Source organism: Lissotriton vulgaris, chromosome 1_1, assembly GCF_964263255.1.
Source record: "Lissotriton vulgaris chromosome 1_1, aLisVul1.2, whole genome shotgun sequence".
NCBI classification, from domain to species: domain Eukaryota; kingdom Metazoa; phylum Chordata; class Amphibia; order Caudata; family Salamandridae; genus Lissotriton; species Lissotriton vulgaris.
Genome location: NC_141685.1, coordinates 1,042,555,187 through 1,042,582,028, shown reverse-complemented (window position 1 = coordinate 1,042,582,028; position 26,842 = coordinate 1,042,555,187). Strand labels below are relative to the sequence as shown.

The following is a 26,842-nucleotide window of genomic DNA, read 5'->3' as shown; positions in this document are numbered from 1 at the left end:
TAAGTGCCCTCGGAAGCGCATACGTGCGCGGCGCATAAACGCACGGAAAAGCGCCTACGATCGCGCCACGTTTGCGCCCCGGAAGCGCCTACGATCGCGCTGCGTAAACGCACCCGGAAGTGCTCCGGAGCGCGCAGCGTAAACGCATCGGGTCATGTGACCCTCAAATAACACTTTTCATTGGTTGCTAACAGTTTTTTTTTACAATGAATGAAATCCCCACCCATTTCCTTCACTTCTTCTTTCACTTTTGTGACTGAAAGACCTGCCTTTTTTGCTGCTCCATATTCCTGGATTCATCATGGCTGCCAGACCATCCAGCAGTGAAGATGACTTCATTGATGAAGAGCCTCCTACCCCAAAGGTGAAGGAACATTTCATTTGGAAATTTTTTAAGTTTCCAGAAGGCCAGAAGAAGGTGAATGCACCAAAAGTAGAGTGCAGGATCTGCAAACAGGTCCTGTCACGGGGTAACCCCCAAAAAAAATACTCTTTTGGGAACTTTACGATGATCCGACATGTGGAGAGGAGGCACCCCCAGAATTTTGCCCGGGAAAGTGTCAGGGCTCTGGCACAGGAGGTTCCCAGAGATGGGGCCTCTACATCAACAGGAGGAGCAACTTCTTCTGGAAGAGAACAATCTCAGGGGCAGGTAGCAAACATTCAACCTGCATTCAACCATGGGGTCGTCAAATGCAGATACTGCAATCAACTCCTCACCTATGGGGAGCAAAGTGTCCTGCTCATGGTTCGGGCATTGGAGAACCATCACTGCCCTTCCCACCCCTAATTTTTTTCTTTTCTTTTTGCTCCTGTTGAGCAGTTTCTATTCCCTGTTTTTGTTCCTCTTCAGTTAAAAGAAGAAAACCAAAAGTTCTTTTCAGAACTACCTCCAATTCTCATCAAAGAGCTATAATCTTAAAAAATGAAGAGTAAGTGAAATATAGTGCATTGATAATTGAAAGGAGAATGAGTAAGAAAGAACAGAAAGGTATGAGAGGTGAAAGGAAGTGAAGTAGGAGGAATGAAAGAAGGTGAGTGTTAGAAAAGAAAGTTATGACACAGTGAATAAACTGGAGTATTTCTGACATATCTGTAAACACAAAAGTAACGCATTGCAGGAGTGCGTCACAAAAGTGACGCAACTCCAGTAATGTGTCCTTTCACATGGAAAAAGCACCATGTGAAAGGTTTGCTGTGAAGCAGGCGCAAGATTTTGGCGCAACTGCATCCTAAAAGTGACGCACTGCGTCATTATTACCAAGCTTTTTGCAAGGAACACCCCCTCTGCATGCATTATACCTGACACTATTTTTTAAAAAGTGACGCATCTAGGTACATGGGTCACTTTTTAAAACTCTGCGCCATATTGTATCTGCATCAGGTATATTGTATGCAGAGGGGCAATCCCGCGCAAAAAGCTTGGTAATAACAACGTACTGAAATCTATGAGATTTCCCTGCGTCACTTTTAGGATGCTATTGCGTCAAAATTTTGCGCCGGCCTCGCATCACTTTTATGTTTACACATATGTCAGAAATACTGACGTATCTGTAGCTCCTTGCAACATGATTCGTCATACATTAAATATGACACATCTGGAATGTCATAAGGACTGTGGACAGAAAAGTGACGCATCACACCAGCAGTGTAATAAAATGTGCCTCGTTGCACTATATTTAAAGGATGCAACAGCATCCTAAAAGTTACGCAGTGAAATCTCAAACATTTCACTGCGTCGCTATTACAAAGCTTTTAGTGGGAGAACACCCCCTCTGCATGCATTATACCTCACGCAGATATAATGTGGCGCTTGATTTTAAAAAGTGACCCATCTACCTAGATACCTCACTTTTTAAATATAACGCAACGCGGCACATTTTTTTACACTACTGGTGCAATGCGTCACTTTTCTGTGCGCACTCCTTATGACATTCCAAGTAACGCATTGCTGGAGTGCGTCACAAAAGTGACGCAACTCCAGTAATGTGTCCTTTCAAATGGGGAAAGCAGCATATGAAAGGTCTTGCCTCAGTCTAACACCTGCTGTAAAGCAGGCACAAGATTTTGACGCAACAGCATCCTAAAACTGACGCAGTGAAATCTGAAAGATTTCACTGCGTCGCTATTACAAAGCTTTTTGCGGGAGAACACCCCCTCTGCATGCATTATACCTGACGCTATTTTTAAAAAGTGACGCATCTAGGTACATGGGTCACTTTTTAAAACTCTGCGCCATATTGTATCTGCAACATGATTCGTCATACATTAAATATGACACATCTGGAATGTCATAAGGAGTGCGCACAGAAAAGTGACGCATAACACCAGCAGTGTAATAAAATGTACCTCGTTGCACTATATTTAAAAAGTGACGCATCTAGATAGATGCGTCACTTTTTAAATATTGCATAACAATGCGCATTTTTTTACACCGCTGGTGCGTCACAAAAATTGACGCACAGGAAGCGCAAAACTAACAGCGCAAGGCCTTCATAAATATAATCCTGGATTTTCCCCGTGCTTCGCCGGTGCGCGTACCATGCGCTTCCCCCGCGCAAAACGAAAAAAAAATTTTAATGCCCTGCAGGACCCTATTTTAGTCCCTACATCAAACCTAGGGGGTCAGAGGGGGTCTACTCTTCCCCCTTATGGTCATTTGCCCCTTTTTTTTTCAAACCCCTTGTGTCTCGATTTTACCGAGACACAAGATGGCGGCCGCTCCGGACTGTTTAGAATGTTTACAGACAACTGAGAGCCAATCAGCTTCCTGCGCGCAAGTCGCGTGCCGCGCCTGGAGCGCACTCGGGTGCGCGCACGGGAGAGCGCCTATAGATATATATATTTTTTTGAACCTAAATTACTCAAAATCCACTGGAGCACATATCTTGAGACATAGCAAAGGCACATCGGGCTACCAGTCCCTACAATTTTGCCAAGTTTGGTGGAAATCCATTCAGCCGTTCGGGCTAAAAGTGAAATCGACCGCCCTATGGAAATTAACATGGGGAAAACGCGTTTTGGGACCCCCCTTTTATCTCGGCCCCCGCTTGACGAATCCCCCCCAAACTTTCAGGGAAGGACCGGACCGCCATGAGACCATTTTCCTGAAAATTTCAGGCAGATTCGTCAACCGGCGCCAAAGTTATTCAAAATAGAATGTTGAGATTTAACATTGAAAATTATCCTAACTATAACTACCTACTGGCGACCGCCAGTAGGTAATATATATATATATATATATATATATATATATTGGTTGTTGGGAGACTTACATTGAGTATTTTAATTGTAATCCATCCTCTCTCACAGCTATGCCAGTGATACGTAGTAGTATTTTCTCCATCTCGATTGCAATCACATGGTGTGTACTAGCACTTTAAAAAGTTCAGGCATGATGGGTTAACATTTGACTGTGATCAAGGGCACCCGCCCGAAACGCGTCAGTTTTTGCTTCTGCTTAGCTTTGCTCATTAAAATTTCACCTGCCTCATATTGGAGTCGTTGAGTCGTCTGTGCTGCCCTGGGGACCTGGGGCTACAGTTTGGCTTCTGTTTTGAAAATATATATATATATATATATATATATATATATATATATATATATATATATATATATATATATATATATATATATATATATATATATATATATATATATATATATATATATCACACCAGGAAGCCCACTACACCTGGGTTTTTTGGCCCATGTTTAAAGAAAATAATATCAATTAACACACCACAAATGCATTTAGCTGAATGTGGACATACGATAAAAACAACTGTTAATCTTTTCCCCCATGCCATTGACAAGAGTCTTCCTGCTAGGATCGACCATAAGGAGTAGTTTCTTTTCTGTAACTCCAGTTCTGTAGTAGGGGTATCTCTGTTATAGTCATAATCTAGTGAATAGTCCCGCCCATGTGCGTGGACCCCGGAGCAATCAAAAATAATCTCTAAAGTGTCGAAAAAATGCAGAACTGCACAGACACTTAAGAGAGAATTTAAAGACATATAATGCAGCCTATAAAAGGCTAAACTGTCCAGTACTTCAGCTAGAAATTCCACCAAAAATCCACAAAAACAGCAAAGCCTGTCCAGATTTCCTTTGTCTTCAGTACAAACCCCTCTGGAAGATAGAGAGGAAGGCATGGACAGACAAGCCCCATAGGCTGCCATTATGTGGCTCAAAATAGGATACTGTGCCTTTAAGAGAACTTTCCAGAACTTCACAATATCCCAGAATGCCTTGCAGGTCTCTCTTACTTTCAGTTCTTTTTGAAGGCGTAACACGCCCGACCTGTAGCATTCTTTACATGAACATCTCTCCACCGGGGAGGAGGGCGGGCGCTTATGACTATAACAGAGATACCCCTACTACAGAACTGGAGTTACAGAAAAGAAACTACTCCTTCTGTAGTAGGGGATCTCTGTGTATAGTCATAATCTAGTGAATAGAATGGCAAGCCCATCCCCACACCAAAGCGGCGGTGGAGAAAAGAAACCAACACCACTATTGTGCGAACAAATTCCGCAGCGAAGCCTGTCCAACCTGAGCATCTGCTCTGGCATCAGCGTCCAGACAGTAATGCTTAGCAAAGGTATGAACTGACTTCCAAGTGGCAACCTTGCAAATTTCTGCAATCGGCACATTACGGAGCAAGGCTGTCGTGGCAGCTTTGCCCCTGGTGGAATGAGCCTTAGGCTTACCCCCTAAGGTCTTATTAGCTTTCTGGTAACATAGTTGTATGCAGGACACAATCCACCTAGAAATGGACTGCTTAGAGGTCGCAAGACCCGTCCTGACTGATCCGTAATTGATAAACAATTGGTGTGACCTACGAATATCTTTAGTCTTATCCAGATAAAATTTCAACACCCTCCGAACATCCAGGGAATGTAAGGACCTTTCCGCTGGAGATGAAGGATTCTGAAAAAACGTAGGCAAAGTTATAGTTTGGTTGACATGAAAGTCAGAAATAACCTTGGGAAGAAATTTAGGGTGAGTACGCATAACAACCTTAGCAGCATGAAATACAGTATAAGGTTCATTACAGCACAACGCCTGAATTTCACTCACCCTGTGGGCCGATGTAATGGCCACGAGGAACGCCGCCTTCCAGGACAGGTGCTGCAACGAAGCCTTATGAATGGGTTCAAAAGGCTCCTTCATCAAACTGGACAGCACCACATTCAATTCCCATGAAGGCGAAGGAAGCCTGACAGGAGGGAACACTTTCTTCAAGCCTTCCAAAAAGTCTTTGATCACAGGGATCTGAAAGAAGGAAGTCTGTGAAGGGCTTTTCCTGTAGGCAGTCAATGCAGCAAGATGAACCCTAATAGAGTGAACATTAAGGCCAGATCGCGCCAAATGTAGAAGGTAGGGAAGGATGACATCTTCCTTGCACGTCGGAGGATCAAAGTTCCTGGACACACACCAGATACAAAACCTCTTCCACTTGTAAGCGTAGGACGTCCGAGTGGAGGGCCTCTTAGACTCCTTCAGTATGTCCATGCAATCTTCTGGTAGATTCAAATGGCCATATTGCACTACCTCAGGAGCCATGCCGCCAAACTCAAGGATGAGAGGTTGGGGTGCACCATCTGCCCCCCGAACTTCGTGAGAAGGTCCGGCCTGCACGGCAACCGTATGTGTGGAAGGAGGGACCGGTGTAGAAGGTCCGTGAACCACCACTGTCTGGGCCATTCCGGGGCAATCAGGATCATTCGTGCCCTGGACCGGGACAGCTTGATGAGCACCGCCGGAATCAGAGGGATGGGCGCAAAAGCGTAAACAAAGCTGTTCGACCAGTTGATCCAGAGTGCATTCCCCAGCGTCCCTTGCTGGTAGTACCTGGAGGCGAAGTCTCGGCATTTGCTGTTTTCGGCGGTGGCGAACAGATCTATGTCTGGAGTCCCCCACCTTGCGAAGACTTCTCCTAGTACGTCGTCGTTTATGACCCACTCGTGGTTTTCCTGAATCAGCCTGCTCAGTGCGTCCGCCTGAACATTCTGCACACCTGGCAGATGGGTAGCCGTTATCGTCAATCCTCTTGCCAGAAGCCAGTGCCAGATCGTCTGCGCCTCCCGAGACAGGGTGCGCGATCTCGACCCTCCCTGCTTGTTGAGGTAATACATTGTGGTCGTATTGTCCGTTTGTACAAGCAGAGAGTTGGTCCGGAAGGACGGATGAAAGGCCTTCAGCGCCAAGTGAACAGCTCTGAGTTCCAGGAAATTGATGCGATACGTGGACTCCGTCTGAGACCACGTGCCTTGGATCTGTAAGTCCCCCGAATGCACTCCCCAGCCCTGGAGAGAAGCATCCGTCACGATCGTCTGAGTAGGAATGTCCTTGTGGAAGGGAACCCCTCTGAGGAGATTCTCCGCTGAACACCACCACTTCAGAGACTGAAGAGCATGCAGAGACAGTCGTATCTTGTCGTCCCAAGATCCTCTCCGCTGGTCCCGTTGGTCCTCCAAGCACTCCTGCAGAGGCCTCATGTGTAGTCGTGCATGAGGAGTGAGGAAGATACAAGAGGCCATCGATCACAGTAGAGAAGACACCGTCCTCACTGTTGTAGATGGAGCGGTCATAAGAGCCTGAGCCTTCCGAAGGATCGATCTCCGTCGCTCCTCCGAAGGAGACACGCTTGCTGACAGCGTATTGATGGTGGCCCCCAAGTATTGAATACATTGGACCGGGATCGGGACAGACTTGGACATGTTGATGTGCAACCCCAACTTGTTCAAGAGAACGCACGTCTTCCGGAAGTCTGCTTGAGCTTCTGAGAAGGAGGAGGCCTTGATCAACCAATCGTCCAGGTACGGGTAGACAAACACCTTGCCTTTCCTTAGGTGTGCCGCTACCACTGCCATGCACTTCGAGAATGTCCTGGGTGCGGATTTCAGTCCGAAAGGCAGCACCGTGTATTGGTAATGATTGGTGCCGACTTGAAATCGCAGAAACTTCCTGTGCTTGTGCGCGATGGGCACGTGGAAGTACGCATCTTGTAGGTCTATGGCACAAAGCCAGTCCCCCTGTTGCAACTGAGGATAAATCTGATGCAACGACAGCATGCGAAACTTTTCTCTGCGAATCCACTTGTTTGCCTGCCGCAAGTCCAGAATGGGCCTGAACTCGTTCTTGTCCTTTTTGCGAACCAGAAAGAACCGGGAGTACAGACCTCTTCCTCTTTGAGACAGAGGTACGTCTTCTATCGCCCTTTTCCTTAACAGGATATCGGCCTCCGCCTGGAGCTCGCGCAGTTGATACTGCGAGCTGACCGGAGGGATCGCTGGAGGAGGGCTGATGAATCGAAGACTGTATCCATTGCAAACTATATTCAGCACCCACTTGTCCTGAGTAATTTTCTCCACTCTGCCAGAAAAAATTGAACGCTTCCCCCCACCGGAGCGGGTAACGGATGACGGGGAAGTAACCGCTCAGGGTCGAGACCCGGCTGGGCCCTTGTTCGCGGTAGAGGACTGCTGTCCACCTCTACCCCTCTGACGTTTTTGGAAAGGTCTTCGGAACTGCTGCTGTTGTTGCTGCTGCTGTTGTCCCGAAGACTGTCCTCTTCCTTTCCCTTGCGAGCCGAACCGCAGTTGGAACTGGCGGTAGGGTTTCTTGTCCTTGGGCTTCTCCAAGCCCACCGCCGTCAGGGTTTCTGCCTCGGCCTTCATCCGGGCCATCTCGTGTTTACCGAAGAGCGTGTCCCCCGAAAACGGCAGGTTGGCCACTCGCTGTTGCGCCTCAGGCTTGAGAGACGTAAGCCTGAGCCATGCATGGCGGCGCTGGTTGATACTGTGGCAGTAGCCATGTGCAGCTAACAAGGAGATATCCGCCGCGGCACTGATGGCCTGGTTCGAGACCAGCATCCCCTCCTTGACGATTTCCATGAAGTCCTCCCTCCTGTCGCGCGGCACAAGGTCCGCGAACTGCTCCATGGAATCCCAAAGCGCACGGTCATATCGTCCCAGTAATGCCGAGTCGCTGGAAGCCTTCATTGTGGTGGAAGAAGTCCCACATGCCTTCCTTCCCGCCGAATCAATCCAGCGGCTCTCCTTGTCTGGAGGCACGGTGGAGGACGGGGAGGTAGAATGCTGTTTTCTGGCCGCCGTAACTATCACTGAGTCGGGGACTGGGTCCATCCTCAGGAAGGCAGGGTCCGAGTCCGGTGCCCTGTATTTTTTCAAAAGTCTGGACGGGGCAGCCTTCACCACCGCAGGTGTAAGAAACAGTTCTTGTGCCGGATCAACCAGTCCCGGAACCAAAGGCAACAGAGGGCGAGACAGGTGCTTCTTGTGCAAAATCTCGAATATCACTGACGTCGTAGGTGTAGGAGCCGTCACCTTGATACCCAACTTCGCAGCCCCCCTCAGGAGAACCTCCTGGAATGTACCGGTGCCATCGATAGGAGACACCCTAGTCTCCGGGGAATCGGACAAAGTAGGTGAATAGGAGCGGGTCCTAGAAGTCGTATCGGACCTGGATCTATGTCTCCTATGGCGCCGCCTGGAACGGGTGGAGGACCCGTGCCTGCTCCTCGATCGTTCTCTCCGTCTGGAGTGAGATATCGATCTCCTGGGCCTCGGACGGTCAACCGGAGTCTCCGGGGTGGCCGACTTGGGCTTACGTGGTTCCTTAGATTTAGGAGTCTTCTTGGGAGGAGTCGGGAGCCTGGGCAAGGAGACCGACCTCGGCGGAACCGGTGGAGGCTTGTCAGGCAGAGGAGGCAACGGAGGAGGGGTAGGAGTCCTCGGACGCGGGCCTCTAGGTAACGGAGGAGGAGGTGAAACAGACTTCTTTGGAGTATACACCTCCGAGTGCACCGATCCCGGTGACCCACCATCCTTCCCGGACTGAGGGGAGCCCCCCACAGCCCTAGGCCGCGCAGTACGATCCCTCGACGCCGCTGACCGGTGTTCAGGCGTCGAACGTCCTCCCCTCGACGTCGAGCGTCCCTTCGGCGTCGACCGTCTCCTCCTCTTCGGCGTCGAACGCCTGCCATGCCTCGACGTCGACCCTGACCATCTTGACGACGATCCTCGGTGTCTTGACGGCGATCTCTTGCGCCTCGACGGCGACCGCGACCGCTTCGACGTCGCCTTGGAGTGTCTCGACGTCGACCTCGACGGCGACCTCTTTCGCCTCGACGGCGAACGCTTCCGTCTCGCCGGCGACCGCTTCCGCTTCGACGGCTGTCTCGACGACGAGGATCCCCTCGACGACGATGAAGCCTTGCCTCTCGACGGCGATCGACGGTATCGCCTCGACGGCGAGCGTCGACGCCGGGCCCGCCGATGCCGAGAACTCAACGTCGACGCCGAAGACAGCGACGATGACAAAGTCTCTGTGGTCGACGGCGGCCTATGCAAGTCCCTCGACGTCGACGGGCGACGTTTCCTCGACCCAGAGCCCTGGGGAGACGGGGAGACGGCCTTGGACTTCCCTCTCGACGTCGTGGTGGGTGCCACCGACCCCGACGGAGAATGGGGACATGTGCTGGGCTTCCTGCCCCTGGGGAGCCCCCCAGAGGCCTCAGCACGGGCAGAGGAAGCCCCTCCAGACCCACCTTGCGCCTTCTGGCTTCTTTCTTCTAGTCCCTGAAGCCTGATCTTCAGTCTGTCCTTCAGGGTCCTGCCAGAGAAGCCTTGGCAGATCTCACACTCCTCAGGGATGTGGGAAGAGGGAAGGCAGAGGATACAGACCTCATGGGGGTCTGACTTGGCCTTCTTCCTGGAGCACTCCGGGCATTTGTCAAATAATGCAGGCATTATGGACAACAAGGGGTGCAAGAAACCAAGAAAAAAGCTCCAAAGTACTTTAAAAGTACACAAAATCGAATTTCTTGCAAAAAACACCAACAAAACCCTTGAAAAGGGAGAGCTCAATGCTCCAGTGTCCTGCTTGCAGGAGCCGGAAAAAAGAACTGAAAGTAAGAGAGACCTGCAAGGCATTCTGGGATACTGTGAAGTTCTGGAAAGTTCTCTTAAAGGCACAGTATCCTATTTTGAGCCACATAATGGCAGCCTATGGGGCTTGTCTGTCCATGCCTTCCTCTCTATCTTCCAGAGGGGTTTGTACTGAAGACAAAGGAAATCTGGACAGGCTTTGCTGTTTTTGTGGATTTTTGGTGGAATTTCTAGCTGAAGTACTGGACAGTGTAGCCTTTTATAGGCTGCATTATATGTCTTTAAATTCTCTCTTAAGTGTCTGTGCAGTTCTGCATTTTTTCGACACTTTAGAGATTATTTTTGATTGCTCCGGGGTCCACGCACATGGGCGGGACTATTCACTAGATTATGACTATACACAGAGATCCCCTACTACAGAAACATGGCTAAGCACTGGGTGTTTCCGGCTACATGAGCCTACTCCTGTAATTAACCCTGCTCTTTTGGGGTCTGGCCCACGGAAAGGCAAATCTTTCTACACATCTTCCTGGAATCATCACAGCATGGGACTACACGAGTATGGTCCTTCATCACAATGCCTGGGATAATAGTAGTGACATCACAACCATTTGAATACCAACTAAGCTGGAGGGTTGACCACTGTCCAGCCTGATGCTTTTAGGCAGCCTGCTATTTTTTCAGTGGGGCAAGAGGAAAGCTAACAAATAGAAACACGAGAAAACAAATTTGGCTACGGCTTATGTTTGCTTACCTGCCTTCGTGACATTTTACACCAGGGTTAGCAAGGGGAGTGGGACAGGTATCAAAGGACAAATCAGGGGGCAGCAGCTGCTAGTATATGGATGCCTTTCTAGGCTGCAGGTTGGTATTTCATAAATATAACCAATTTACTGCAAAAAAGTGGATGACAAGTGAAAGGTGCCAAACCAAATCAGGCAAAGAAAATGTCATACGTCTTGACTATCATTTTAGATCAGTCACATCATAGCTTCTCATTGGGGGTTTTAGATGTGCAAAATTATGATTGTGTCTAGGATTGTGAAACAGTGATCAAGTTTGCAAATTCACAAACCAGCAAAGTTAATCACCATCGAAAAAAAGTCACCTTTCATCGAAAATATCCCAAAAGAAAAGTTCAAGCAAAAACTCTTTAGAGAGAGAATTGTGGGGAAAAAACATGTTAATTTTTTCCCTTGAAAAACTTGTTTTTAGTTGGACTTTTCACTTTTAACTTTCTCAACTTTGAGAATTTGGAACAGTTCAAATGTTGATAAAAAAGCACTTTACATTCTTGCCACAAGCCCATTTTAAAGCTCTCACATAGCCCATGCATTGCAGCAGACTTAACAGTTACGTGTTAACAAACAGATTTTGTGTAGGGTAATTGGAAATGTGAGGTAACAGAGCTCTCGCTGATTATACGGGGACCGGAGGTGCGGCAAAGGGTAACAGGACTTCTGCTTCCACAGGGAGGTCAGAATTGCAAGTGAGGCAACCAACACCAGACGTTCTAAAGCTTGTACTGAGGTGAGAATCCTACCATTGCAGACAGAGGGTACATAACGCACCCCCGGTAACACACAGACATTCTAATGTTTGTAGGAAGGCCAGAAAAGCAGCTCGTGGTACAGAGCACCAAATACCTATAAAGAGAGACAGACGACGGAATTAGTGCTCGGGGTACAGGCTTCCTGCTGTCTATGGAGAGTTCAGTTAACAGAGCTCCTCGTGCCTATACTGAAGTCACAGATGCAGGGTAGGGAAAACAACTCCAAATATTTGTTTAAAAAAGGATCTAGGAGCTACAGCTCAAGAAACAGGGCTCTTACCTATAGAGAGGCCAGATTTGGAACTGCATCTCAAGTAACAGAGCACCTGCGGCTTATAGAGAGGAATGAACTGCAGAACTTCTGCTACTTATAGAGAAGTGGAAACTGCAGCTCCTGCTTCTTATACCGAGGCTGCAGCTTTGGGGACAAATAGGTCCTGCTGCTTACAGAAGAATCAGGCCTGCAACTCAGGTGAACAGAGCCTCTGCTCTTATACTAGACCTGCAACACAGAGGCTATAGCAGCAATGCAGGTAAACCGCTCTCCCGCTGCCTCTATCTCGCTGAGGGAGCATGAGCTTTACAGACCCTTGGGTAGCAGAACTGCTTCCCTGCAGGCTGTGGGATGCTGGTGTTTGCGCCTGCAGGCTCCAGGGGAAGACCTGCGGATGTTGTCACAGCTATTCATCTTAATTGTACTTTTACGGATTCACCATTCAACGCAGATTTTCGTGTACAAGAGAGAGAATATAGACTTCCACAAAATGACTAAAAGGCAAAAAGTTTGGGGTTACAAATACATTTAAAGTAATAGCACAGCACACAACACGTAATATAAACAAATTGTAACATAATGAGGTTATAGCAAATGCACAGAACTACATAAAACAGAGAGAAATGGGTTGGAGGCCATAAGCAATAAACAGAGATAAAATGAATGGGGTCATATGTCAGTCTTAATTATAAAATGCAGATATTCCAAATGGAAAAGCACAGTAATTTAACAAAAAAATCTAATTTAATAGGAATAGTGTCCTGATGCCCAGAAGGAGGAAGCTACACATATTTTAGGCGTTCCTGGAAAATGACTTACGGTTTGTGACTTTTTGAAAGGTGATATTTCCAGAAGGAGACAGTCTCTACTTTAAAGTTGTTGTTATCTCCCTATCCCCATGAGATGACTATCGAGGCTAGGGATCAATAATTAATTGCTTCATGGATATTGCAGGCTGGCTAGCTGAAACTGCTTGTCTAAATGGGGACCCAGTTTAATGTGATTAGGACTGAAGAGCTATGATCAAACTTTCCCCAGCCAGTGGACAGCCTACCCGTTTCCTGTAATGCAGCATTGAGAGGGACTAGGTGAAGTTTCGGAAAAAGTAATGACTTTCTATAATTCAGCCTTCACAGCACCTAAACTTGAATATCTTCTTTAAAACCATTTTCTGGGATTAAAAGCTTGATACTTTGCATGCTGATGTTGTGTTCCTTTTGCCAAAGAGTTGATTTGTGTTTGTAAGTTTACATTCTTGTCTAGGAAGAATGCTAGTGATATGGATTCATCAACAATATCGGGCAGTTTAGCACAGGGAACTTATTGACCCAAGTTTTGGACTGAGATAGCCCAGTTTGCGGGAGATATCATAAGGTACTTCGTTTTAAGTGGATTAAGTTTGCGGTGATGTGTCAATCATCTAGGATTAGATGTCAGATAGAGCTTGGACAAATACTTTAATGTCTTTGGGGAGGACATTTTCAGGTAGAACCGAATCTGGGCTGTGTGAGGGAGGAGGCTAGTGGTTCTATATAAACTTTGAAGAGAGAATGAACCCTTGCAGACTGACTTGATGGAGTACTGCAGGTCTGGAGAAAGAGTTGACGAGTTTAACATTTAGACATCAGTTCTGGAGTTATAATGTGAACCATTTTAGATCCGCCCCATCAATCCCATTCATCCATAAAAGGTCCTAGTATAGTGAAGGGATCCACTGTATCAAACGTTGCCCACAGGTCCAAGAGGGAAAGAGGTAGGGTTCACCTTTGTTTAGAAGGGAAGTGCATGAACGACTATTTTTTAGAATTATTGTTTTGATGCTCCACCCTGCTGTGAAGCCAGACTGAAACTCCTTAAGGTCATTGTTAGTAGTGAATAGTTTGAGTTGGGCCTCTCAGCAGTTTTCGAGAACTATCACAAGGATAGATTTGTTGGAGATTGGGCAGAATTGGTTATGTCAATAAGGTCTGTTTTTAGGTCTGCTGTTAACCAAGTCCTTTTGATTTTACTAAAATTCTACATATTATACTTACTGATAGGGGCTTTCAGTCAGCCCTGTTTATCCATTGGTCTGTTGTTGTGTCATTAACACTTTACTTCCACTAACTACAGTATACAGCATGGACCAATGGGTCAGCCCACTTCAGCCACTGGCTAACTTCACTCTAATTGACAGCATTCTGTGCTTTCACAAAGTACACATCTACATGCAAAGTACTTCCCTTAGGTGCCAAGGACTACTATGTGTTTCTTTTAGCCAATGTTTTTTTTATATTATACTAGCAAGGGCGCAGCAGCTATCCCAACAATAAAGTTTTACCAAAACCATGGCAAAAAAAAACAAGCATTCAAAAATCCAGAAGCTGGTAGCAAAGACCAGACCACCTGACTTCCCAATTTTAGTTTAAAAAAGAAGATACCTGCCGTGTTTTTGGAAGCCTGAGATTCGGCCTTGTCCGAGAAGGTGTTACTTATCTTTGTCCAGTACAGAGTAACTGCAGGTCTTATCACTTTAAGAAGTGTTTATTGGATAAGATTCAATAACACGAGAGAATGATTTAGTTTTGGCAATTTCATTTTGCTCATCTTTCACGAGCCTGCCTATTGTCCTCTGAACCTTTTCCCACTCCATAGCCATGTCAGCAGCCATCATGCACTCCAAGCAACTTCCTCCCATAACCCGGCCTCAACATTTTTCTGGCATCCTGATTATAAACACCCCCCCCCCCCCCCCCAAGTCATCACTCCAGTTCAGCTGAACCCATCCTTCCTGACCACCTTTCCATAGCCCTCGCCCAGCCTTTTCTGAACATTCTTCCATAGGTGCAGCCTGTGCCACCATCTATATCTCATGGGCCTCTCTTTCCCAGGGTGTTTGGTTAGAGCTGTAGGCGTTTGATGATTCACATGTGTGGCCCCGGATTTGTGACTGGAAATAACCAATGAGTGCTGAAAGTGCTCTGTGCATCGGGCTTTCTCTTTAGCCCTCATTGCACCGATACCATTATTAAGTGTTACTGTATGTTAAACAGAAAAATCATGAATTCTCCTTACAAGGCTGGAGCTGGGAGACAAAGTGCTAAAAAAAAAGCAGGGTGAGAGGTTGGCAAGGGTGTGTGCTAGCCTCGGCATTTCTGTGCTTGACTATATTGCAGCTCGCCTTTCTTTTTGAAGCTGTGAGCTAGCACAAGTGAGCATCTAATAATGTATGTCCAAGAGCGACTGTGCATGGTCACATGCCTGCTTCTCATTTTAAATGTGTCATGAGCATGCAGAAGTGCATATAAAGCCTCACCTGTCCCTAAGTTTCTTACTCACCGCGTTCAGCATCCCGTCACCCGCCACGCCGGGCTCATATTAAACTTGAGTTAGGGTGAAGCAGCTCTCACTGGCAACAGCTCTGGAGAGCAGTGGCTGCTATACAGAAAGAGAAATAGGTCTTCTATGTCCAAAGGGTTACATCGCTGAGGCACCACAAAAGCATTGTTTGGCAGCTTCCCTGTGCCATTAATATAAGGGGCCATTCATAAGTAAATCAGCCTTGGCTACCCCTCAAAATGGACAGACCAGTCCAAATAGCTACCCCAATTCCTCTTTGTAGGGAACCACAAACCCCCCGAATGTGTTAGGACCCTGGCCTCATCAGTGAGACTTAAGTTGACCCTGATGATGCAGCAAGCGTGCGGCCCATGCCTAAGCAGACCTCAGTCACTTAGTGAGTTTCACTTAGACAAAACAAAAAGTGATGGATCAAAAATCTTGCTTCGATCTCTACAGCAGGGTGTAAAACCCATTATATTTTTCATTTGTCTGTGCCATTCCATGAAGGGACTAACAACATGCAAATCAGTGGCTGTCACAAAAAGCTTGGCAGCATTAAACAGAAAAAAAGAAAAAGGGCTTCCCATATCCAGGGCGAAAACTCCCTGGGTGTCAAAGTCACTATGGTTTTAATTTTCACAAACAAACTGGCAGTTTGTCTTTGAAAAACAAAAAAGTTAGCTGAGCAGCGGCATTTCACATAGCTGCTACTCAGCGAACATACAATGCCTTAAGAGGGGCCGCCATGGTGGCAGCTCCTCTGAAGGCATGGAGGTCTCTGTCAGACAACCATAGAGCTCCGATTATGATGGGCGGCAATCTGCCAGATTGGTGGAGGTTATGATCTCTTACCCTTGACTTACAGCAGGCCGCCTATCATATCTCTTAATAAGACTGTAGGCCTCAAAAACGACCCCATTCCTTGAGAGAGGCTACCAGCCTCAGCTGTCCAGGTTGCCTTAGACCGGGACATAATGGGCGAGCTCAACGCCTAAGCCTTCAGCTGTAGAAGGGTCGAACATCCTTATTGAGAACCAACATTTTACCCCACAAACTCTGGAAGGCTAACAAGGCAAAGTGTCCATATTCATCTTAGTCTCATCATCTCAGACATACTTAAACTCTTTCTGAAACTCTTACTTTTTCTAGTCTCTATTAAGGTTAACTTTTACTGTCTACTTTCCATTAGTATTTGCTTGTTTCCGTGGGCTGTGATATGTTTTTGAAGAACTTCTTACCTTTAAACTTACGTTGGGATAGTTTTAGTGAACTTTTTTTTTAATTTAACACTGTAATCGAGTATATTAGTTATTTTGATTTATTGTCGGCATATCAGAGGATTGCTTTAACTTCGGCAGCAAACAAAAGGAAAACAAGCGGTCTTTCGGAATCAAGATGTTCCTTTTTATACAGAATTGGAGTCGGCGCTAGCGAAGTCCAATTGATCTCTCCCTGCTACTAAGGGCATGGTTTACACGTCAGACTGCATGTGACTGTAGTTGTGTTTCTCAATGCCTCTGTGCGTGCCAATGTGATTGTGTCCATATCTGTGCATTACAATGTTTTTTATTTCTCATTTGTCTGTGTGTACGCGCTCACATGCGTGTACTGGACCAGTCTGTTATGTTTCTATGTCCATATTATATTTGTATGCTGTGGTCTGTGTGCATGTTTGCGACTGTGGAATTCAATTTTTCTGTTTCTTATTGTAGGTTTCTGTTTTCAATGTGAAAAATCAAGTATGCAGTACTGCGGGCCCTGACTTTCGCACTCACGCTACCTCCAGCATGTTCTATTCTTCAGCATCGCACACATGTACCCACTGAACCCCTGCTTTGGCAATCGGTCGCCTCTTGAGCTTCCGCCTTGCTTGTGGATTCCTTCTCCAACTCTCTATTGAGGAAGCCAACCCTGCCTTACGACTCTTCCTCTCTCTGTTGATCTAAGAAGGTGCTTACGCTAGAAGTCTCCAGAAAGGTTTCATCTTAATGGTGTTTTCGACACTGCTTGGCAGACATCTTTTTTCCAGTAAGTTTTCCCTCCCACTGGCACAGAAAATAGCTCTCCTGAAAGTGATGGAGCAGCGAAAAGTAATCGAAAGCTGCACCAGTGATTTTGTCTACACCCGCCCGGATTATTAGGTCCAAGTACCCTTCCCTATGTCCTTCCGTTCTCTATTTTGTAATAACAAGTCTAGCTCACTGTACCCTGCCACTGGCTCATAGTACCTTGATACAACTTTATCATTACCTCATCCAATACGTTCACTCCTTCTTTTCATCTGAATATATTCAGACTATCAGATCTTAATTCCATTTTTGCCCTAATATCTCTTGCTTTTTATTTTATTTTTCTTGTTTTCATGTTTACTTTTGTGATATTCTTTGTGCTGGAATCCCACCTCCTTATCTGCCACTAACACTTTCATTTTATCTACATTCTTTTTTCCTTGTTTGTCATGTCTCATCCTTTTTTGCTGATCAAAATTCTTAGGGGCTGATTGAGAGTTTGGTGTAGAGGGTACTCTGTCACAAAGGCAATGGAGAACCTTCTGTGCCAACCTGAAGGTCCTCCCACCTGATTTACAAACAAACAGATCTTACTTACGCATGTCAGCGCGGAGACTCTACTCCATCTCCTTCACTGACCTACTCCTCCGACTGTGAGATGAAGTAAGGGCCATCAGAGGTTTGATAATTCGATCACCCACCTGATTCAGAGTGGGAGGTCAAATGAACTGTAAAACCTTGGTGTGGGAGTTATTCGTTTTTGTAATTTGGGATTTTGTTTTTGAAAATATAAAAACATGTTAAAAACATGTTAAAAGATTGCGCTTCATGACAGTAATAAGAGCTGTCTGATGGGCCGGAGGACAACCCTAAATTAGGAGGGTGAAGGACCATCCGTGTGGCAGAAGTAAATTACTCCACCATACCGATTGATTTACCTCCATAGTCTAAACCAGGGCCTCTGTATTGCATTCAAACAGTCAGGTTTAAACTTAGCTTATAGTGGTAAGTGGCATTAGAAAAACAAAGTGTCTTGTTTTCACATTTTCCTTTGTCAAAACTTGCCAGCAGACACTCTACACAGCTTTTTCTTTGTATCTAAACACTATTTTCTTGAATGCAGTTCTCATTCACTACTTTTTGAAAATGAAACTCACTCCTTACTCCTTTGAGCCCGTTGCTTTTACCATTTTCTTTTTCCTCTTTTATTTGTCTAAAAAGCTTGTTTCTTCTCCTTGCAGTAATGAAATACTATCCTTCTGTATATACCTTTCAGTTATTTAGTACCTTGGGGGATATTTGTAAAGTATAAGTGTTAAATATTTTCAAGAATTCCAACATAATATTAATCGACTTTGATTTCATGCATTTATAAATTGTAGACAAATTCCTAAGGAGAGCTGAAAGGGACAAAAGATAATCATAAAGTAAAACCTATTGGATAGCAACTTTAAAACAAGGCAACTGTTGGGTCATAATGAAAGAACTGAAATGAAATGTTTCCCATGGACAAAAAGGGTAACAAAAACTGTGACTACCAAGGTGACAAATGGCTCATGTTCATGGGATTGCTTAAAGTGAGGCATGATAGAAAGAAGAAAGATAAGCTTCAACCTTAATGGAGTTGGAATGCAGTTGGTGTGTTAGTGATTGCATGACTAGCACTTGGAACAAGGACTGAACTTGAAACAGAAATGGGTTTTAAAGTTGTAGCTGAACCAAAAACTAAGTGTGAACTGACATGATGTTTTTATAATTTTGAATTACAGAGAACTGACAGAAGTGTGGTACTTGTGGACCACTGAAGAAGGGTATTCAATGTGCATGAAATGCATTGGTTGTGTATTACTAAATAACATGATCAGAGATTATACATTTATGTTACATATAAACTCATTTTGGTGAGAGAAACCAAGTAAAACATTGAAATGTAAGCCACTGTGAATGTATGATAGGAATCCGTTACACATTAAGTTTTTTTTTAAGTACATCTATTTGTATGCACATTTGATTGGGGGAGCCTAGACTATGGCTTTATAATATATTAGGCTATAGTGTAACCACTACCAATTTCTTGGTCTTCCTTCATTGCCTTCAGTTCTCATTCCTCCCTAAAGAGCTTAACCTTTCTTTCATTTACACCTTCTTCTTCCTCTGTTTTAACTCACTTTTTTCTTTCTCATTGCACCGTATTTACTTGCTTTCTTGGTAACCAAATATGTAGTGGTCTCTAAAGGGAGATGAGCTTCCTTGCTTTTTTTGCCTTGCAATGTGTTCTGTGTTTAGACATAATATTTTCTCAATTTCGACTCCTTTTTTAAATTGTAATTAGTTCCTTTTTTTCTTCATTAGTTGCAACATATTCTTCCTCTTTTATTCCAATTAATTATTTTTTTGTACTCTCCCAAGTCAGTCTTTTATATTTTCTCCAGTCCACAACTTTCCTTTTAATTATACCTGTTTTTTTCCTTACCAATGCTTGTTTTTCATGGTTGCTTTTTTTCTTCTCTGTACTGCTTCTCTTACATTTTCCATCTTTCGGTACTCTCTCTATAATTTTTTAATAGCTCAAAAGTATCTTTTTTGCAGTTACATGTTTTTCATTTTGCCTTGCCTATCTTCTGCGGTCTAGCTTTCCTATAATCATTATATTTCCTCTTCTCTTTCCTTTACTTTTTTCATAACTTTAAACTCTCCTGTCTTGGTTCTTTCGCTAGCTGTAAGCATACCTGACAGACTCCCTATACTGTTAAACATCAGAGGCGAAAATTGATGCTGGTAGTGGGAAATCACAGAAATAAACCCAAAAGTAATATCTGTTTGGTGCCCCATCGCTCCAGTAGGCCAAACAGAAAGAAGCTGTTGGAAGAGTTTTAAAAGACAGCCTAAAGCCTGCCCACTCGACTGACGCAGACGAATCATATCCTACTGTTGCACGCTGTTGTGGATAAAGGAAAGTGATGGTGAGAAGTGCATGGGGGAAAGTCAACCGCAAACCAGTGCGTAACAGGCCAGATCTAGTCACCCCTCTCCTTTGCGGAGAACAACAACATGGCGCCCAGAGGTTGAACATTGTAATCGTAATCAGAATTTATAGAGCGCACTGCGACCCTACAGGTATCCTGGCGCTTGAACACGTGAGATCAGCTAACCTCTGAGTATAATGGAGGGCACAGGGTCAGAGAGGCTAAAAAGGCCATGGCCACATATTTAGGCCCTACATACATACAGGATAGAGCAAGGTCTATAGCACACGCTGTTATGTACTGCAACTTCTACACTGCGCTTTCAAAGAGGGCCTAACTTCGAATCTCTCTGACAAGAGCGTACATTGCAACAAATAATAACAAATAATGAAACGCTTGATTCATGACAGGCTTGGTCTGAAGAAACTTATATTTTGTTGTACCGTTCTTTGCAGTTATAAGTGCTACTGTAAGAAATGGCATTTATTGGTAGACGTGCATGATTATGAGTCTATGCAAGCCTTTGCCAGGAGAAAAGTATTTACGCAAAAAAAAGGCACTATCTTTCCTCTTTCGTGATAGACTGATCCCAACCCCCACAACCAACTGCTGGCACAGCCTGCTTGCTAATTTTACCTTCTTTATCTGAAGTTTTGTCTCTTTCAAATTTTGGCTTCCAGTTGCTTTCCTTTTATTTTTTTTATTTTGATGCCTTTAAACCATGGGTTGCTTTTGTTTCTCATGTGACTTTTTTGTTTGGGAGGGGAGCGCTCTCTAATCCGTGCTGCTGGCAGCAGCTACCATCTCCACAATGCTGTCTGCCCAGCCATGCCAGCCACTTCACCCCTTCTCCCCCTCTCCCTATGCCAGGCGGCACAGTGCTCCTCATTGTCAGAAAGCCGAGCAGAAACTTGATCGCCCCAGAGCCATAGAAAGTGTGTCCCTCCAGCAACCCGCACTGATCTGAAAAGTGAGTAAAAATAGGAAAAATAAAATCACCCATCGCTGCTCAGCCACCCTTGAAGCTGAAGGTTTTCGTGAGATCCCGAGTAAAGCCGGAAAAAAACACAAGAGAAAAAAAAAGCAAGCGAAGCTGGCCACGGAGAGCTGAGCGCCAGGCATCTGAGCTGAGAAGGGCATAACGACTGAACAACCGACTGAAGTAAGTTAGCAATGATGGAGATAAAAACAGTTTATAGAGTAGAGCTATTCCGAATTGGGGAAGAGTTCCCCGAGTATTTGAAGAACTGCAATGTGAATACAAATATTATTTTCTTTAATTGGATATATCAGTTCAAACTAACAACTACTTCCTGTTCACAACTTGGACTATCAAAAAGGCCTGTGTTGACGAGATGAAAGGTAAATGGAAGAGCCATTTCGCAAAGGTGGTTTGGGGACAGTCGATACTGGGGAGGCTCTTGCCTACCGGTACTGATAGATCATAGGCACTGAGTTCCTCTTCTAGCATTGCTCAGTGTCTGTGAAATGAATAAAGTGGCAACATCCCCGAGGCATCCCTTGCGCTTGGAGCGGTTGGAGGGATGACGGACAGGGAAATGCCTTGACCTTAAAGGTGACCACCCACACTAGTGGGCTGACAGAGGCTGTCCTCACACCAAGAGCTGGCACCTTGCCGAGGTGGCACTCCCGGATGCTCATACACCGGGCAATGGAGGTGGCCAGTTAATACTAAGCACACTGTCCTTTGGGCAGACTGGGTGTGTATTTCCTACCCGACAAACGATTCTAAAAACTCCAGGAGTTAGTGGTCTATTGAAATTCAAGTTTGTAAACTTTACAGTAAATAGCAATTGATGTTGACGGCCAAAAGGTAAAAAATATATTTGTGCAGCTGCTTTTCCTGGCAAAATATTGATCCTGTAGGGAGTATGTAACACTGCGAAGCCAACCATATCACCTTGCTGAATGCGCCACATGAAACAGCAAAGGGCGAGCAAGCAGAAACAAAATTCAGCAGTGAAAAAGTAAAATGGGGAAATAAAAACAAAGCAATCAAGTCACAGGTGAGTCATCAACGCATTAAACATTATTAGAGTGCAATAATGAAATAAATAGCCCATTTGTGGGGACATTGTTTGTTGGTGCTGAAAAATGAATGTCTATGCATCTTTTTACTTTCTTTTCTTTTCAGAGCAACAGCCTCAAAACATCCCGGGGTCTCTCAGTCTGCAGCACTACGAGCGCGTGCCACGTCTCTGCTCTGAGCACACACAGAAAGTCAAACCTCGCGTCCAGAATCAAAAGTATCAGGTGATAGACAGGGAATAGGAAGAGGTGAAACCGCAGCAAGAGAGGAAGAAAGAAAGGCACATCGAGCGGGCCTTTTCTGATACATTCAAAAAGAAGGTGACATATGCAGGGGAGAAAAATAACAAAAGGAAACCAGAGATGCGGCTCTTTAGGGAAAGTTTCCTCACTCAGAGTATACAATGGCAATTTTAAAGCCGTACCGCCTCGGTGAAAAGTACGCTGGGTTTGTGGTTTCCCCGTTTAACTAACCTCACAATTAAACTCACAAAGCCCTTTCTCTCGCATTTCGAGGACTCCACGCCCACCCTAAAAAATAGAGAGGTGAGGGGTGTGATTTTTCTGTAAGTGTTTTGTGCGGTTTCGGAAAGAAAGGCTCTCGTTTTACCATCGAACCAGATTCTGTTTTCAGCCCCGAAGTGGGAGCTCGGTTTACCTGCAGACTGGAGCCCCACCATGGCGGGGGCACTTTGGAGGCCGGCTTTTGTAGCGGCGAGAGCTGGCGGCGTCTGTGCCACGGGGCATTGGCAAAAGGTTGCGAAAATGTGGGCACCGTTCCTAGGAAGAGCGGCGCACTGTTTAACTCTTCCACCCTAGAAAAAAGGGAATGGATCTATCTGTGCAATTTTGAGTCTGATTTTAACCCGCCGGTGATAACCTGGGCAGGTTATTGCGAATGTTGCAGTAGTATTCTACAAACATTTACGGTCCTTTTGCAAAAAACGATTAAGCTACAATACTGCGATAGTGAGAAATATATTTGCAAACCAACTAAAGGACGAGGCACACTTCCTGCCTTTTCACAGAATGCAGCCATGCAGCTTGGTTTTCATATAAGAGAGCGGCCTTAAATGCTGCCTACCCCTGTTTATCAATCTATCCACTCATTACATCAAGGGGTAGCTTTTCGAGAAAACATAAGGTCAGGTTAACTGAGCTGAGCTTAAATGTTTCAAGTTGAATGGAGGTTGATGCAAATTGCCTATTTGCGACTTACTACCTGCACGGCTGAGGCGCTAAGATATTTTTCTGTGCAAAGTCTACCAGGGAGATGCTTTTAAAGCAGACTGGGCCTCAGGAGAACTTTGACCTGCCATTTTTTTCTTGAGGGTTTGTTTGGGGACTGACATGACGCCAGTGATAAACCAAGCGAACTGTCCTATTTGAGGGAGTACTTGGTTAGAATTGAAACAATGACTTGAACGCATCATGGCCTAAGGGAAGGAAACGCGTACCTTGAAATTTAGATCCTGTTTAATGGTTTGAATGTACCCATTTTGTCTTGATATTTGTTTTAAAGTGAAGAGAGAAGGAGACACAGTTTCAGTTAATCTTGGATAAGGAAATAGCTTGGGAAAAAGACAACTGTAAAGAAATACAAAAAAACAAGCAAAATTGTAAGAGAACACTGGGTCTTTGACGTACCTGGGTTGTGCACAAAGTAGGCCAAATAGAGGTCTAGCTCCTTGATTGATACCCCAATATGGTGGGGCTGGACACACAGGCCAGGGTTCGAGCACTGTTGTGACTTGTACAGCCGTTCCCCGTCAGTACTTTCGAGGGGGATCCCTTTGAACAAAATGACCATGACCAAGTCCAGCCGCCACACTTTGTCGGCCTGCCGTAGGCAGTCGATCCGGCGGATCTTGCCCTTCTGGTCGGGGTTGGAAAGCACACAACATGGTGCCTTCTTGCTGGTGATGGTCAGAACAAAGTCCTCACGGAACTCGGGCCGGATGTCCTTACGCAGCTTGGCCAGCAGCCGGGATGCCCACTTCTGCTTGATCTCAGGCTTCTCGCCGAGCAGCTCGTCTTTGACTGCACGCTCTTCATCCTTGGACATCCGCTTCTCGTGCTTCTTGAAATACTTTCGCTTCCGGGCTTGCAGGTTGAACCATGTGTATGAGAAGGCACGGACATGAGGGAGGAGCGCCTCGATAAATGGATGGAATTCATCCTGTGAAGAGAAGGAGAAATGAGAGGAAAGCATAAGTTGGAATCTGCAGGAAAGATGTTGGCCTACAAACAAATTTGCAATTGCTTTGAATAGAACTAAATAATACCATGCTGAATAGACAATATTTTTTCATTCGAAGTAGGCTCAAACAGTGCTGCCTTTACCAATATGAAATATGAACTATTCCAGCTGAAAACCAACCCTTTCTCACATCGTCTTCTTAAAATATCAGTAGTATTTTCACCTTTTATGTTTAAAAAAACATATAAGAAGCGCTAACTGGTTTGGACAAAAACCTGAAAAATGTGTGCATAAAGCATAAAAACAGCAAAGTAAAAGTATATAAAAACGAAAACAATGTGCAATTCGTATGACAAATTTACTGATACATTATTAAAATAATTATTTTAAAAATCATTAATAGTTACCATTCCTCTTGCACATCGCGCCGAATCTAGCAGCAGGATATCAATATTCTGAGCTTAGTGGACTTGGGGTAAGGTTGGTGGGTTGGTGAGTGCTAGGTGGAGCTGTTAAGGGGAAGGGGCCCAAATTGTGCTAAGTTGGTATCCTGCCCCTCAAAATAATAAAATGCTAAATTATATAAATATCTATCTATCTATATATAAATAGATAGATATTTATATATTTCTTTACAGCCAAGGGAAGAGGTTTACTGAAGAATAAAAATTAAAACACAGAACAGAGCGATTGCGGAGTTTGAAAGGCGTGGTGGGGGCAAAAGACTGGTTTAGAGGGACCAGGCGGGGGCGAAAACAACAACAATAAATAAACAAGAGACAAGGGCCAGAAAATTGGTGCGCTTGCAAAGTAAACAGCAGCCAACGGAGAAAGCCGACAATGCTTCTGGGCAACAAAAGGCATAAATGTCTACATATACGATTAAGAAAGAAAATAAAATCGAGGGTGCAGAGATACTGGGGGGAGGGAAGAGAATGAAAGCAGCAAAAGGGAAGACGCTGAGGCCTTGGCAGGAATGGAAAGATGCAAAGTTAGCTGCCTCTGTCTGCCTGCACAGAAAGGGAGGTCACAGGTTTGGAGAGCTGGGTAGGCTCGGAGAGGAAAGCACTCGGAGCTCCTGGCAAACGAATCCTCACAGCATTTTTCTGTTTTCTTTGCTCTCAAACTCTCCCTCTCTCTCTCTCTCTCTCTTTCTCCTTTCATGCACAGTCCCCAACCTTTGCCTGTGCCAATGCCAGGAACAGAAGGATCCACCTATTTTGGCAAAGAGACACTCGCCTGGGCAGCCAATAGCAGCGTCAAAGGGATACAAGGAGGGAGGGCAGGGAGGGAGGAGAAAAGGGAGCGAGCTAGCGAGAGAGAGAGAGAGCTGTGCAGAGACTGAAAACTATTTAGCAAACCGACAAGTTCACGTCTAATGAATAAGCATAGTACGACACTTCTCCCTTTTTTTCAGTTAATTTTAGCGATTTTTGTTCCCTTCCTATCTCAATATGGACTATCTGGCAGCGTATGCCATTAAAAACACAACAGCCACGTTCCCACTAGGCCGTACACCAGCAGCTGTCCTGATATTATTTCTCTCTTGCTCCAGACTCCTCTCTTTTTCGCTCTTTTTATTTAGTAACTGAAACCCGAGGCAAAAAGTCTAATTTTCACCCCCCATGTTTACTCAAAAATCCAAAGGTGCTACAGCACTGTCAAAAAACAGAAGGGGTCAAAATATATAAAAATATATAAAATCGAGCCAAAAAATGAAAGGAATAAATCCGCTCATCACGTCAATTGAGCACTATCCATTTATTTTCATGGCATGTACGCTTTCATTGAGGCGCAAGCGTGAAGTCAATTTTAGAGACTACTCCTCTCCGTGTGAAATTGAAATAATTTACACAGGAACACACTTTCAGTGCCTTCAATGCCAGAGATTGCGGGTGCCAGCACATGGATGACAAACGTCTCTAACAGTATTTGCCAAGTTTTAAAATATGATGACAGACTCACAGGCGCCAAAAACAATTTGCAAAACAGAGGAACAAAGATATCAGTTTTAACTTCCATGCTTACTTTTCAGTCCACTTCCAGTAATTTTTTCCTACTTCTTACAACTTACTTTTATATGCAATAATTTAATTTTTCTTCTTCAGTTGTTACTCTTCAGAGATACAATTTATACGTTCACATTTAAGTTTTAGTTTGGTGTTTCATTCCTACACCTGTCTTTCCCCAGATTTTCTTTTGTTCTCCCTACCCCACCATCAACACCACCTCTAGTTACACAGTTACACGCTTTCATTTTGTGGCTCACATCACTCTTCCTGCCTTACGGATATCTGCACAGCCTAAGAAAGAATGGCTCTTTCATTTCCATCACTTGCAAAGGAAAATAAGGACATAGCACTTATCCATTCAGAGCTCCAGGCAAAGTAGGAAGTCATCCAAAACAGATAAGGCCAGTTCCTACAGTGATCTTGGACTAGACACCAAGCGGCAACTGAGGGCCAAGGGGTGTGACCAGCATCACCCAAGAGTTCACCAACAGTTTATTCAACACCTACCAAAGAATTTTTAAGAAAAGATTTATTTTCACCGT

The 26,842-nt window shown here is 45.0% G+C and overlaps 1 protein-coding gene across 30 annotated transcripts in view; it reads right to left on the bottom strand.

Annotated features, from left to right (window-relative positions):
- NFIX (nuclear factor I X) overlaps positions 1-26,842 on the bottom strand; it is a 1,679,708-nt gene that overhangs the window by 514,939 nt on the left and 1,137,927 nt on the right. For 27 of the 30 annotated variants that reach the window (XM_086962266.1, XM_086962273.1, XM_086962361.1 and 24 more), the window contains one exon: positions 23,736-24,267. In XM_086962266.1, coding sequence (XP_086818392.1) covers positions 23,736-24,267 — 532 coding nt within the window. Of the gene's footprint in view, positions 1-23,735; positions 24,268-24,695; positions 25,471-26,842 lie in introns of those variants that run through there. The other 3 variants (XM_086962291.1, XM_086962473.1, XM_086962396.1) reach the window with 2 other exon arrangements.